The 17028-nt window shown below is 30.8% G+C and overlaps 1 protein-coding gene across 1 annotated transcript in view; it reads right to left on the bottom strand.

Annotated features, from left to right (window-relative positions):
- Positions 1–17028, bottom strand: part of Lmbrd1 (LMBR1 domain containing 1) — a 98087-nt gene that overhangs the window by 26536 nt on the left and 54523 nt on the right. The window contains exons 8-13 of the mRNA XM_026391346.2: positions 11829–11954; positions 7348–7500; positions 3529–3593; positions 2625–2727; positions 1994–2098; positions 312–461 (exon numbers count right to left, since the gene is read on the bottom strand). Coding sequence (XP_026247131.1) covers positions 312–461; positions 1994–2098; positions 2625–2727; positions 3529–3593; positions 7348–7500; positions 11829–11954 — 702 coding nt within the window. The remainder of the gene's footprint in view (positions 1–311; positions 462–1993; positions 2099–2624; positions 2728–3528; positions 3594–7347; positions 7501–11828; positions 11955–17028) is intronic.

Genomic DNA, 17028 nt, shown 5'->3' with positions numbered 1-17028 from the left:
ATTCATAGAATCAATAAACAGAAATCCTGTGCTCACCAAACTTTTGAGGGGAAGTGATATAATTAAAATTACTTAAAAGTGCTAAGATAATGCTCAGGAACTTAGTACCTAACAAGATCCATTTAAGAAAGAATGAAAATGAAATTCTGTGGGTTATTAAAAAGAAAGTATAAAACAAATCAAAATTGACTGAAAAACCAGCTTTAGCAATATTAAATTTAATCTGGTGAGTTAATATGCTAGCCCTCAAAACTAAAATTTGCCTTAAAGATCACTGTCTATAAAATATAAAAATAATCAAGTTCACTTACCTCTATTAAGTAATTTTGGCTTCCATACATAACATACTGGGGAGCAAGACTATAAATCATGTAGCTAGTATGAAGAACAATTAGCAGAAGTATCATACACAGAAATAAAAGTGCTTGAGGCCTGGTTCTACCTCTTCTGATTTTATATAACTGGAAAGAAAAAAAGACAGTGACAAAATTTCAGCTATATATTTTACTTGTAAAGCATTAAGTACTGCTCTTACATTATGGAGAATAATTTACACAGTTCAGTCAACCATTTCTTTGTTCCAAAATAAATACTGAAAAGTCTTAGCCATTGCAAATAATTAGAAGAATGAAAAAGATAATTCAATAACTGCAGAGCATTTATATCCAAAGGATCCTATAAATAATCCATTAAAAACTAAAGACCTACAGAATTTATCAGTGTTCATGTGACTAGCTTGCAGACAAACCTTCTTCACTTACCATACAATAGCATCTGTTAGAAGTACATAAACCTAAGAATTGTGAACTACCTCCCTTTCTATCTAAAGATCAAAAGTATGAATTAAAATTCTAGGTATTAGTAAATTTTTATGGTTTTATATATGTATTATTTTACATACTACTGTAGAAAAACATGTCTCATTTCTAAGTATTCATTTCTATGAAATACTCATGACATCCTCATATCATATTCTGCTACAAAATGTAGTCTATGATAATTTATGACAATCTGATTACATTTTCACATGTATCCAAACTAAAGGGAAATTAAATATATGATAACCTTCATAATAAGAAGTCTTGCATTAGTTAAAATCACTAATGAACTGGGTTTTCTTTTACTCACAGCTGCAAGTATTATCTACCTGAATCAGCTTCATTTTAAAATTCTCAAATTATTTCAAAATGAGTGTAAGAAGAAATAACAAATCACGTACAGTTGTCCCTATGGGGGACTGGTTCTAAGACAAACTATGATATCAAAATCTACAGATGCTCAAAAATATTTGCACATAACTTCTGTATATCTTCCCATATACTTTAAATCACTTCTAGATTACTTATAATAACTAATATAATGCACACATTGCAAAAATAGTTGTTATGCTATATTATTTAGGGAAAAATAACATTAAAAAGCCTGCAAATATTGTATAGATGCAATTTTTTTAAATTTTTTTTAACATTTTCTGCCCATAGTTGATTAAATCCACAAGGGCTTTTATACAGAGGGCTGACAGTAATAATCTATAACTCCTAACAGGAAAGGCAATCTTTTGAGCATCCGTATGTTTCAATGCAACAAAACACCAAGGAAAACAATGTATCTTCTAGACAAAGTTTTCTTAACCTTGGCACTGTTAACATTTGGGCAGGATTAGTCTGTGCGCTATTTACTACAAGATGTTTAGCAGCATGTCTGGGCCATATCCAAAGATGACGGTAAAACTCCCTAGCTTCTAACAACTAAAAACATTTCTAGATATTGTCAAATATCTCCAGGAGAAGGGGGACAAAATGGCTTGTGTTTAAGAAGTACTGCTCTAGACACAAAAACACTTATATGTTAACATGAAGTGAGAAAGTTTAATATTACCATTACTCTTAGTATCAAGATACAACTCATATATTTTAAATGTAATTTGTAAAAATGGAGACCATGTATAAAATAATGAGAAAAACATCAAAATAATAATACAATATATACTTACTCTAATCCAAAAGAACCATATGCCAATATTTCTAATTCCTGCCATTGAAGTAAAAATAAAGTACATAATGATAATTGTTATAAGAATATAATCAAGAGGGAAAACCTAGAAAAAGATAAAATCAAATTTAATATACAAACTATGAAATCTCTAGAAGTCATAACATTAAGTAAAAACTTAATTATTTTATTTGAGAAATATTTAAAATGTCAACTCTTGATTTAGATTAGGTTACTACAATACCATTAAAGCATAAAAATTCTCAAAGATACAAAGTATTACTAAGTTATTTAGTATGATTATCCTAAGAAAAGTACTAAAAAAATTAAGCATCAAATTACATTTATATACTTAAAAGAATTATTAAAAATTAAAAACAAAAATTATTTGGAAAAGTTCACCTTACATAATGTACCCCAAATCAAATTATGTTCAACTAAAACTTTAGCAATATATTGATAAATAGTCTTTAAAACAACACTCTAATGTTGAAATTATATGCAAATAAAAAGTCAAGTTAGCAGAGAACATAAGTATGTTAAAGTATTAACAAATTTTCAGAATACTAACTTTAAATTTAACAGTATCAGAATGTTTGCTGGAACATAAAATGACTTGATGCTATACTTACTGTTTGTAGTAAAGGCAAAAGCATATTCAGTGGATTACTCAGGTTAGCTCCAAAGATTATGAAACCAGAATCTATTCCAGCTGAATGAAGAGCTTTATCTAAACTAAAACAAAGAAAAAAAATCATAAAGAAGATAATTGTGTTTTACTATCACATTTTTAACTGATCTAGAAAGAATATCTTATAATTTAAACATGAAAATTCAGCTGAGTCAAAGAAAAACATGGAAAACAAATTAAGCTTCACTTAAATATCTCACAGATATTGTTCAACTGATACAGAATAAAGAAATAATGTCTATTATTGAAACTTTCAGTTATTCTTTGAGTTATTACTGTAGAATATTTCATGTCAAAATAGCTATTTTAGATGAACAGGCTACACTAATGGAGTTTAATACCAAAAATCTAAATCACAGAATTTGTATAAGTGCTTTAAAAAATGTGTGTACCTGATGAAATATTACTCAGCCATAAAAGAAGAATCAAATGATGGCATTTCCAGGTAAATGAATGGAACTGGAGACTACCATGCTCAGTAAAAAAAATAAATAAATAAATAAAAAGACAGTCCCCCAAAACTAAAGGCTGAATATTCTTTCTGATATGCAGATGATAACATACAATTAGTGGGGGGAAGGAAGAACAAAAGTTCACTGGATTAGACAAAGGAGAATAAAGGGAAGGGAGGGGTGAGAGAATAAGGAAGACAGTAGAATGAATTGAATATAACTTTCCTATGTTCATAAATGAATAAATGATAAGTGTAACTACACATCATGTTCAACCAAAAGAATGGGATCCTTATTAGAATAAGTTATACTCCATGTATATATGTCAAAATACATTCTACTGTCATGTATATCTAAAAAGAACAAATAAAAAAATGTGTGTATTGTACTTACTTTGACAGGAAAAGAGAAATTACAAACAGCAATGCAACTAAGATGAAAAATATTCCCCACATGATCTAAAAGCAAAAATATATTCATTACAATATAGTTTACTAGTTACACATTTTTTTTCTATCAGATTCCAGCTCCTATATTTGACACCTAGGTGAAAACTAAAGATCAATATATAAAATGTTACTTCCTAATTTTCTGTTAATAAGAAATAGCTAGTGACACAAGGCAGTATATCTGCCAGACTCTGTAGTAAAGAAACATGACATAGAAGTATATCAAGTTAAAATTCCCTTCCCTTGATTTCCATTTTGGCAAAAAAGTAAAAAATACAATATATCCTTAGCTATCTTCCCAATCTTATAGGAACCAGAGTTAAATTGTTTAATTGGTTACTTAAAAGAACACAGAATAAATGTTAAAAAAAATGTGATCCTGCAATCTGTACACGAGGAAAAATAAGAATTCATACCCCATTAGAATCAAATGTATGATATGTCAAGATCATTGTAATGTTTTGAGCAACTAATAAAAAAAGTTAAAAAAAGATAAATACTTTATAAAGACCAAGGAAACTATGTATAATTAAATATAAGAACTCAAGTTAGTACTTATGGAATCATTTCAGAGATGATCATGTTGGGTTAACCTTGAACACATATTAATGTATATTCTAGCAATCTTGTCAATTTTGAAATAAAAACTAAGTTACAAAGATGACACAGTAAAAACAGAAGAGTAAGAACCTCTGAAAATTTCCTCCTCCATAAAAGCACTAAGAAAACTGGCATAAATAATCAGAATCAACATTTTCAACATTCTGGAAATTAACCAAAGGTTTGCAGCAATATAGGAACATTTATTCAAGAAAAATGGCTGAATCTCAGAATCTAGAGCATTATGACATTCTAACTTGCTCTAGTCCCAATTCTGTTACTCTATCGCCACGGCAGCCTTGAAAAATAGCCATAAAATTCAGCATCCTAGAAATCAAATAAGGAAGCAAAAAGGGCTGACACTTTTTACCGTCTCACTCCCAAAGAACTGTCATTATTTGGCCTGTCTGTGTTTCTCTAGAAGCCCCCACTTGCAAGACTGTTTGTATTTGACCTAAACTGGTGTTCACATGAGGCTAAAAGCCTTTTCAAAGGAGTGTTGGCCAAAAAAATTTGCAAGCAATCTATGAACTTCATGACCTCAAAGCCAGTGGACAATGGAAAAATTAAATTAACCAAAAAGATTAAAACAAAAGCCTAGGAAATGAGATATCAATAAGGGTTTTAAAAAGTTCTGATGTATCTCTAAGAATCTAGAAGGTCTTGTGTATGCTCAGGGCTCTGTGCATGACCAGGAAAGATCTGAGGACTAAAATCTACCTCTGACAAGCACTGAGTACAAGGAGGAAGTGAAGGCTAAGGTTGAGTTGGAAAGTGTCTCCCTGGGTGTTGAAGTAGTGTACTAACACACATGAAAATCTCTGTTAAAGACTGAGAGACTTATTGATTGCAGGTGTTTACGAAATTCTATATCTAATCATTAACAAACCAACTGAGGAGGGACTATAGTGGTCACATAAAAAAAATAGAGACTGTACACAGTCCAGAGAAGTCACTAAACAAATAATGATAGAAAGGATAGTAACAATAAACCCTTGGGAACAAGGAGAAATCTGATTTCTAGAGTTATCATATTATTTAACACTTTCTAAGTGTTAACAACAAAAACAATGAAGTATTGGTAACCAAAAGTGCATGGATTCGGGGACAACTGACAGACATTTTTTAGGAAACCCAGACATTAGATTTACGAGGCAAAAACTTTAAGTATGCTTTAAAATAATATATTCAGAAAACTCTAAAAAGCCGTCTTAAAATGAAGTGTCAGCAATAAAGAATACCAATAAAGATATTTTTAAAAACACTAACAAAGAGAGTGAACTGAAATTTTGGAAATGAAAAATGATAACTGAATAAAAAGTTCTTTAGAAGAACTGACCAGCTGATTTGAGCATCAGAAGAGTTAGCAATTTGAAGAGAAATCAACTGAGAGTACATATGGAAGGAACAATGAAGTGAACAGAGTCTTGGAGAGATGTTGAACATCATCAGCAAACCAACACAAACATGGGATTCAAAGAAAGAGGAAAGGAAACAAATGGAAAAAAACTTTGAATATTGTAGACAACCAAAATATCCACTAACAGATTAATGGATAAACAAATTGTGATACAGACACATATCAGAATACCACTCTGCAACACAATGGAATGACCACCAAAAGAAAAGAAGTACTGTGAATGAATCTAAAAACTACTGTGCTGTGCCAAAGATACTAGACAAAAAGTTTTATATCCCATGATTCCATTTATATGAAATTCTAAAATGCATAAAACTAAACTCTAATGACAGAAAGGGCATCAGTGATTACCTGGAGTCTGAGCTCAAGAAGCAAGAGAAGGTAGAATTTGGGGGTGATGTGAATGTTCTACATATCTATACATTTATATTTGGCAAAATCAATCTGTATACTTAATAAAGTTGATTTTAAAATCCTTCTAAACATATGCTCAGTGAAATGAAACAGAAGTTTAAAAGAAGGCAGCTGATGACAGAGATCAGGATATGAATATTTATAAGACATTATAAAGAATCTAGAATTAAAATAAGGGTTGGGGAGGCTTTTGTACACCTTTGTTGCTATGAAGACAAATTATCTTAGGAAAAAGGATTGGAGTGAGTCCTTAAACAATTTATTTTGGATTGGAGGTATAGCTCAGTAGTAGAGCACTTGCCTAGCATGCATTAGGTCCTGGGTTAGATTCTCAGCAAAACACACACACACACACACACACACACACACACACACATACACTTCTAACAAAAGGTTTAAAAAGAGGTTACATAGAATTACATGATTATAGTATATTTTTGAAAAACTCTTTCAAAAAAGGAGGTTTTAAAAAGGGTAAGCAGTTAATGCATTTTTTTAAAGTTTTTAAAGAGTGAACAGTAGCAACAAAGTTAAACAAGACTCACTTGTCTTTGATAGAAATACTCTGAAACATTTCTTTCAAATTTTAACCAAAATGGACCTTCTAGCTTCATCTTGCATTCTTCATCTGAGTCTTTTCATTGTACTTTCTGAATTACAACTTACATACTATGGTATAAAATTCTGGTCTCTGAAATGCCCCCATATATATATAACATGCAAATTTGGAAGTCGGTGGACAGCAGTTTTAGTTTCTTTATAGTCCAAGTCATATTATAATGTTTTAATTCAATCTAGGTACTTAAATTTAGGCACTAACATCCCAAGAATTCAAGGCTGGCAAACAATGGCTCCCCCCGCCCCTGAAAAACAAAAAAGGAAAATAAAAAGGTTTTCTATCTCAATAACATCTTTTTGCATACTTTCAGAAATATCATCTAAAATCTAATAATGAGGCAAATTCTATTATTTTTCAGTTAGGGTTCTTCTGTTCTAATGTGGTTCTCAGGTCTCCTACTGATAGATAACTACAAACTTGAAAATATGCTAACAGCTTATTTCTTATTTACCTTTATTTTTATTTAAATTTCCTAATAACTCGATTATAATACTTATATTACACATGAAATAAATGAAGCTCTGAGAGGTTCATATCTTGTCTGACCTAAGCAAGGAACCTGTGATTAAAAACCAGATTATCTGAACACCAAAATCCACACTCTGAAATATCATGCTATAGTGCCTCAATAGAAGAACTCAATCTCTAAGAGGCACTACAAAAACTTGAGAGAAGAGTGACAGCATCATTTTTTTAAAAACTCCATTTACCTTCAGGGGACGCAGAGCACCACAAAATTTTGTCCACCAGCTGTTTTCAATGAATTCTAAGTGCCTCTCTCTTTTCCTAAGTGTTCGTAACCTTTCTTCAAATTGCTTTAAGGCACGTTTATCCCTTGCTGGCAAAGGTCGACCATCTTTACTCTGCAAATAACAGAACAAAATTAAAGGTTTGGGGGTGGGTTTTTTCTCCCCACCATTAAGGTCTTAATAAAGCATCCACCAGATCTAGCAAATCAGGCAATAAAATACTTTTAGCTTGGACACTACTTAGGCAAATTGACAAAAATAATAAAATTGACAAATGCAATGTAACAATAAATGTCTCTGAACCAAGATTAGCATGAAAATGGAGATGTGTGTACATTTAATACTGACCTTTTCCTTGTTCCTTTATTCCAAATGTATTTGTAAAAACAAAAGATATGTATTTGTAAAAATACCCTATTAAAAAGGTGTTTGTTTAAAAGAACTGTTAACCACTATGTACTGTAATTATTCTTCCTCACCTCCAAACTCCTCCATCCCTTATTTTAATATATTTGGTCCTGCCCCTTCCCATCCTTTAGTTTAGCGGTTGTGTTCCCTGAACTGATGATTCTCAGCCCAACTCAAATATCAGTAGAGTGATGCAATATCAAGCATAGGTCACATGCAGGAGTTTTTATAACAACTGCTAAGAGTTGGCACTTCCTTGTTGTCCAAGTACACTTGCAAATGAGTAACGCTTTCTTTGGTCAATCTATCTGACAGATAATTTCCATCTGTTTTTACATGATGCTTTGGGTAACCATGAGTAGTGCCTTTTCCATGATGTCTCACAGATATACTTTCCCACTTTAACTCTCCTACCCCGAAATGTCTTAAATTGACCACAATAATAAACCAGAATAATAACTGCTAAATGAAAAAAGGATGAAATGCAGATTTGTTTGCTTTTATTAGAAGGAACAAGAAAAAGAAAGGACTACATTTTAAGAATGCAAAGTCTAAATTAGAGAATATAATGTCTTTAATATACCTATTAAGGTTTAAAAGGGTTCGAGCAGACAAAAACATTTCTCTCCAGTATAGCTTCAATTTGAAATCGTATAATGAAGATAATGCCCAAACCTTTAATAAAAGATTCTCACAGTTATAAAAAGCTCTTTACATATTTGCATTACCAGGCTCTTTTGAAGCTAACTATCCTCTTCCATACCTTATCTTAATGCTTCTCAAACTTTAGCATGCATAAGACATACCTAAAAAGTTCAATAAAATCAGAATTCTAGGCCCAATGCCCCAAAGAATATAATTTAGATCGAGTGGGCCTAGAATTTATATTTCTCCCAATAAATATGGTGCAAAGACCATATTTTATATTTATAAGGTTATATTTTACTATCTTCATTCCTTTAAGTCAACTTTTAAGTTGAGTACAATGGTATTATCAAATTGGATCCTCAAAAAGGGAATTTACAGAAAGATATTTTCTGAAGGTCAGAGGAATAAAATGAACACTCCCTTCTTAAAGAAATACCCAGATAATAATACTTCAAGTATGTGATTTGAGAAGGGATCAGTACTTTTACATTACCCATAATAAATTTTCTAAAAAACTTCCATCATGATGTCAAAATGATACAAACAATGAGGTATTTTTTTAACTGATGGATTTAACCATTTCAGGAAAAAATTAGTAAATCAATTTGAGGGTCAACTTAAAACAGTTATGTGTCTATTTGGTGAATGAACGTATCAGTACAGTGAGGGATGAATATCCACTCTGCATTACTCACTAAATTAATGTAAGAATAATTTTGGTAAGAGAAAAAATGCTAGGACAGAAATTCTGCAGCAATCCATCTCATTTGAAAAATAACATGGCTATAATGTACATAAATACGTATACCATCTTTAAAAAAAAAAAAGTAAAAGCTTTCCTTCACACTGTGACCAATTACCATATTATCGCTCCCTTTCCTGTGGTTATCATTGTTAAGCAAATCAAACAGACACATATACACATGTACCAATGTATTTATATATTTTTTGTATGTACTCGCTAACATAACTTGAGCACCTTTCTTATGCCTAAAACTGGTCTTTTCGTTATGTATTTATTCTAATTAAATTTTCAGAATAATAGAAATATGTTCATTTACTACCTAAAAAAATAAGACTGCAGATGTAGTGTGCATAATCGAAAAAGTCAGAATTTGAACTGAGATAGTCTGGTTTTATAAGACATATTTTTCAAGCTATATAAATCTCCCTCATTCCTTTCTATCACTACATAGCACTTTACACCATGGTGTCTTAATTTAATAAGTACCTTATTTTTTAATACTAAGGTTGTTTCCTATATATCTACATACCAATGTGTACATATAGCACACATAGATTCCTATAGATAAACTGTTAGGTTAAATTTTTAAAAGTTGTATGTTTGATTACACAGGTAGGCATCACAACATTTCATTTTCTTTAAAAAGCTGTATGTCTCATATTCCCACAAACAGTATTATTACCTCCCCAAATATCATCAATTCCTGACACAGGTAACCATTTAAAAGACTTTCGAATGATTAAAAAATACATATTAAGTCATTCTAATGTCTATACTTTTGATTACTAGGGTTACCAACTCTCCTGGTTTTAGCACTGAGAGTCCCATATTTTGGAAAAGTCCTCGGGTCCCAGGTAACTGGGACACCTGATCAACCTCCTATTTACTATTTACCTAAAACATCATTTTATAATTTTACTAAACAGTTTAATTTCTCCTTCAGTGAACTACCTTTGGGTCTTTCATTATTTCTGTATAGTGCTTGTCCTTTTATTTACTATCGTTATCATCTGTGTTGAGAGTTTCTCCCCTACAATTGTTGGTCTTTAACGTCCATTTAGGTGCCCTTTTCAGGTTCATAACAAAAATTGAAGACTCACCAATTTTCTCTTAATTAGCAACTTGGATTTGTGTCTTTTTTAGAAAGGATTTCTCCACACCAAGATAAATTCATACTTTCTAAAGTGTTTTATAAGTTTTATACTTGATTTAGATTTAGAATACAGTTTTAGATGGTATGAAATTTTATGAAAATTTAATTTTTGTATTATATGGATTATTGAATTTATACCAAAATTACTGAAAAACAATTTTCAGGTAATATATCTATAATATTGAATTAACCAATTACAAACCGATGAAGTTCTCTATTTATTTGAATCTCCTATTATGTACTTCAGGAAATTTTATGATTTCCATCAGGTAGGTGTTGACATTTCTTAATATTTTATAGTTTGTGCTATTATGGATAATTCTCTATAACAACATTTAACTGGTTAATGATTTTTTATGTTTGTATCTAGACAATTTGAAGAATTCTTATTAGTTCTAGTAGTTTGTAGTTAATTCTTTCACTTGTCTTGGTAAACGATATCTGCAAACAACACAGATTGAATTCCCTTTTTTCCTCTCCTTCTTTCAATGTTCTTATCTAAATTTCCTTTAATTTGACTAGAATCTCCAGGAATATGCTAAAGAGTGGCAATCATACTGACATTACTGCCCTGTATATAACTTTATTGGGAATGTTTCTTTCACTTTAAAGTATGAGGCTCATAAGAGGATTCCTTGATTTAGTATTTTCTTCTCTTAATTTGGTAAGATATTTTTTTTGCTTTCTAAAAATCATAACTACAAATTGACTGTTATGAATTTATTCTTTGAAATCTGTTAAGATGTTTATTTCTTATTTTTAATCTCAATATATTAAACTACTTTAATGTATTTTCTAATGTATCATCTTTGTATTTCTAAGATAAATATAGCCTGATCATTATGATAAGCTTTTATTACAGCACAGGTTTTGCATTGCTTATATTTATATTTCTATTAAAATACTTGCCTCTACCTTCATATGAAAGAGAGTACGTGGTTTTCCTTTTTGGGTGCTATTACTGTCTGCTTTTTTTTTTTTTTTTTTTAAAAGCAGGATCATGCTAGGTTAGTAGACCAATTCAGAAAGCTCAACATGTTTCCTAAACTCTTTAAAATTAATGTGTTATTTGATGGTAAAAAAGGAAGAAAAATTTATTATATTTTTAGAAGTCCATTTGGTTGGCAAGTGATTACATGTACTCTTTAGCTTGTTCAACTAAGTACACAAAACTTGAACATAAGTAACACAGTAAAATATGATGTTACATATGGAATAAGGGTAACTGAGAACTGGAAAGGTCTTGATCATAAATATGTAGTTTTGTTTCTTCATTGTTAGAGTATTGATAGAAATTCTAAAACTGCCAGTGTCCCACCTTACACAGGATGTCAATTTTCAAAATAGAGGCATAGTTCTTGAAGAATGTTACAAAGCTATCAAACAATATAAAAATATATGTGTTTCCCAATATTAAAGTCACATCAGAAAGCAGCTCAAAGGTAAAGTAAGTTTATGCTTCCCAGTAACAACAAAACACTAACTCACTTTTGATTTAATCGTCTGAATATGTTGCTCCACTTCTTCAATGTCTTCAGTGTTTTCTAAACGTTCATAAGCAGCACTTCTAGTGCCTTTTATTAGATTTAAAGGTAATGCTGACATACCATAGGCCTAAAATAAACAAAAATTCAAATGCTTTAATAAATTCATTTCAATCAGATTAACACAATTTTCAAGTAAAAACATGTCCTTTAATAACTTGAAAGTGAGCAGTAGTAGCAGTGTACAGTCACTGAAGAATATGCTTTAAGGAAGTGAATCATGATCATATTATAATTCTCTTGTTTATTTTACACTTACATTTATGCAGTTATGATAACATGTTACTCCTTCCTCAAAGGACAAGTTGCACATTTAATGTCAATATAATACTTTATCAAAGTAATAAGTTATAACTTTAGGCTAATCAAATTATGATAGGATGAATTAATGAGAACAATTTATAAAATTATTTTCTATGAAAACAAGAGTAATTTTCTCCAAGCACATACAATGTATCTTTAGAAAAACATATGTATAGTAATATATACACAGTACTTCATTAGTATACCAATTATCTATATGGACAATTTGTTTAAAAGTTTTACCTATTTATAACCAATCTTTTTACTAAGTATTTTAAATATTTTCCAACAAGTAATCTTTAACTTTTAGTCACGCATTAAAAATAAACATATTATTGTATATACTACTCAATTCCAAAAAGTCTCAATAACTTTTTATTATAATCATTAACTTAACAGTCAATGTCATCTGCCATATAGCCATGGTTCAGAATCTATTGACTATAAATTCTTAGAAGAAACACTGAGAAACACCTGCTGGTTGCAACGACAGGCTCTAAAGCAGATACATGAATGTAATTTTAAATTTGTTCCATTTTTTTCTGCTGAGCACACAAACTCAGGATAAATGCTACTTCTTAGGCTTAACCCAACTCTATGCTGAATGGATTTGAATCCTATATGTACTAACTTCAGTACTCAATACTGTTTCTGTAGAATCTTTTGGTCTACTAATATTAACAACACGGCCCTTATTTATAATCTACTGTCAAATAAAAGGTCATCTAAATACAAGGTCATCTACTATTTTCTCTGCTGCTCTTACTCTCTACATATACATCTTCTATACTGTTTCCAAATGATCTTACTCTGAACACCCAATTCAGAATATGTCATTCTTCTAATTAGTATCCTTTAAGATTTTCCAGGAAAAGGAAGGGTATTTTTCAAAGTGCTCTAGTAGAAGCACCTTTTGGGAAGGTGACCCCATGGCCAGTATGAAAGACAAGAAAGTGGTGAGCCACAGAGTGATCCACTGCTACTTTGTCAGAGAAATTTTTACCTTATGCCTCACAATTGTCCATAGTTCTTAAAACACTCTAATTTTAAAATACTTCAGGCCTTCATACTTTAATACATGCAGCACCCTCTTCTATGCCTACCTTCTTAACTTACTTCATTAGTAAATCTGAATGCACTCAGGTTTCAGCTTACTTATACTCTGTCTGAGAAAAGTTCCTCAATTTGTAAATGTCACTTGCTTACAATACATAACACATATTTAACAATTATCAGTCTGCTTACTTGGTTTTTCACTAGATCTGCCAAACTTGACTAATCAAATTTCTGACCCAAAATAGTTAGCAACCAGAGAATGAATATTGGGTTTGTTAAGACTAGGTAGGTCCCAATTCTTTGTCCTTCTACTGTTATTCAAAGAACAAATGTTTATTAATAAAATAATTATTGTAAGAAGATAATATCTGACTAAAACTATTTTAAGAAGAGAGAACTGTTAATTCTTCATGAAGTTATTTCCTTGCATGAAACTGATATATTTACTAAAAGAGCTGAACTAAATTCCTAAATGGCTTAATGTAAAAGATTAGAAAACGAAAATACATCCTTGGTAACAACTTGTAGTAACATGAGACCAGACTATACCATAATTCTTTGAATATAGCAAATAAAAGTAAATAATCTTTTGGTTTTTCATCAAGTGTTTAGTTTGTTTTTAGATTGCATGTTTAAGTTTCAATGATTATCAGGAAATTTATACTATTTAGATTTTAATAAGCTTGAAATAAACATAGAAAAAAATTAACATATTTAAATAACAACCATTCGAATGTAACCTCAAACTTCTGTGGGGAAAAAAATGTACTTAAAACACTTTTTCAAAAACCAAATTTTTATTACTTACTACTGCCCTCTAGTGAATTTCTGGAAAATCAACGAAGGCTAAAAAGATTGTACAGTTTAAAAGGTTAGGTTGGCCATTATTGCTTCCTATCTTGTTTTGACTTCCAAAAATAAACTGCCAACAGAAATATTTTAAAATAACATATACAAACTACAAACATTTCTTATACCTTCTTGCACTGTTCAGTTAAGAAGAACATCATAACCAATTCAAAAAATGATTCACAATTTCTTAGAAAATGTGCAGTTTTAGAAATACCTTTCCAATTTCCTTCACTCGTATTTTCCTTGTTATATTGCAAAGACTGATGTGATTTTTATAAAAAGTATCTACACAAGACAAAGAAGCTTCTCTTACTGAACATAGAAAAATATTAATAATGAAATTATTTTCAAGGATTTTTCCTTTAATGGTAAAAATGCACTTAAAACAATGGTGCATCTTGCAATAAGTATCACAGACTAAAAGACATACGATGTCACATGAAAGGTGACAAATTTGATTTTTAAAGGGGATTTCTATCTCCAGATTACTGAGAACCACTGCACCAGTTCATAGGGTGCTAGGGACTGAATGTTTGTTCCCTACCCTCACCCCTACCCCCACGCCCAAATTCATGTTGAAGCTAATTTCTAATGTGATGGTATTTGAAGCCTTTTGGAGGTAATTAAATCATGATGTTGGATCCCTTATGAATGAGATTAGTGACACAAAACAGATACAAGAGAGCTTGCGATATTTCTCTCTGCTCTCTACTATACGGGGAATAATGAGAAGACAGCCAACTGCAAGCTAGGAAGTGAACCCTCACCAGATAACCAATTTGTTGGTTTCTTGATGATAGGCTTCCCAGCTCCCAGAACTGTCAGAAATAAATGTTTATTGTTTAAGCCACCCAGTCTATAGTACATTTACAGCAGACCAAACTAAGACAAATTTTCATGAGCATAAGAAGAAAACATTTTATTTCTATATTTGAGTCTTTAATTATCACTTCAATTAGTTTGTTTTACATTAAATATACATTGATTAGGATAATAATATTTACTTGTAATTCACAAACATCTTGGAGAGTATATTAAAAGCTTTACTAACATGAATATATAATAAAAAGTTTAGCTGTCTCTGCTAAACTCTCATAGGGGCCTTTCTCTGGACCATGTAATTCATTTTGCATGAAAACATCATTATTCAACATTTCCCCACTTGGTGGCACCAAAAAAAAAAAATTAAAATACCTCCAAAGATATTTGTTCCTAGAGGTGTCTTTTTTTTTTTTTTTTTTTTAAGTTTAGGCAGTATCAGGTTTCTTTTTGGTTTAAGCTTAAAATAATAAGCAAGCTAATATATTGTTGGATATTCTTATCCTAAAACTGAATGCCCAATTACCTGACTATCCTTTAGGACACTATACAGAGGTTAGAAACTAAATATAATTTAAATAATCAAGTAGCTTCCAAACTAAACAATAATATAGATCTCTGAGAAATCCATACTTGACTAACATAACGTAAAAAATCTCTCTAGTCCCAATGCAAAAAAATAACAAATTCCATCACACACATGATTTTAGGTTTAAGTAAGTCTTTGTATATAGGGCCAAAATATTCTATGTATTAACTTCCCACTTTGGGTACATTAGTTAAAATGTACCTCATGAACATATACTATATACCCTCCTTCTTGCCATATGAAATGCCAAATTCTCAAGCTTTTCCATAACAAATTAGGAGATAACTTTGCATCTGAACTTCAGATAAATATAAAAATTAGTAATACTAATGAGTTATTCATAATAAAACCACCTATTTATAAATTATTGATTTTTAATTAATTTATAAAAGTTTGTATGAGTTTTTAAAAAATATTTTTAGTTGTAGTTGGACACAATACCTTTATTTATTTATTTATTTATGTGGTGCTGAGGATCAGACCCAGTGCCTTGCATGTGCTTGGTGACCACTCTACTGCTGAGCCACAACCCCAGCCCCTGTATAAGTTTTTCAATTAAGTATAACTAAAGTTTAAGTAGCAAAACATTCTCTTACTGAGCTTTAAGCATCCTTGAAGTGCTATTTAAATGAAATTCATCTGTCTATCCACACCTTACCAATTCCAACTATCATTCAATTATGGATGCCTCTTTGACTTACTCATCTTTGAATAATTCACAATTTTCACTAATCATGATATAATTGTTTTTAGCATCTGGTTGACTTTCACTGAGAGAGAAAAGAAGTAGAAACTATAGTTTGATCCAAATAAAACCAAATATTTAGATTCTAATCCTTGATGGGTTGTTTAATAAATCCCAATAATATTATTACTTAAATATTAGTTCTATTTTAAAGACAACAAAAATTGGTAGGTAAAATAGGTCAAGGAACCCATGAACTTGAGATCCACATTTAAGTCTCTCCACTAAGTACATGATTCTGTTGCTACGCCACATACAACAAAACATAATTTCTAGGTTGTCTGATCTTGTTCTATTCCATTGCAATCTCTTCCTTAACATCAGGCTTTAAGCAGTCTTTTCTACTTAGTCAGCAACTCTTCCTTATCTTGCAGGTTCTTAGCCTCAGTACCATCATAATGTCCTCTGATCATTTTATCAATGTCCTTAAGCTCAGCCCTCTATATTATAGAAAAGCCAAAACTTTTAGACAGATAACTAATTCAGCATGATTATTATATGTGGTTTACTTGATTAAATGATAATTTTTAAAGTTTTAATTTTAACAATACAAAACATTATGTTAGTTTAAAATATTTATCTCTACAGTAATATTGTTCCTACAGGAAAAGTTCTCTCTCAAATAGTTTTGATAATTTCAATCATTTTTTCCACTTCTACTCCCCATTAAGATAGCTTCTTTAATTCAAAGCCAGCAGATTAATACCTTTAAAATGTTTGAGAAGGGCTGTGGCTGTGGCTCAGTGACACAGTGCTCACTTAGCAAGTGCGAGGTGCTGG

This window comes from Urocitellus parryii, chromosome 8 (assembly GCF_045843805.1).
Source record: "Urocitellus parryii isolate mUroPar1 chromosome 8, mUroPar1.hap1, whole genome shotgun sequence".
Classification (NCBI taxonomy): Eukaryota; Metazoa; Chordata; class Mammalia; order Rodentia; family Sciuridae; genus Urocitellus; species Urocitellus parryii.
The sequence above is the reverse complement of the archived record's forward strand: the minus strand, read 5'-3'. Positions and strand labels throughout refer to the sequence as shown.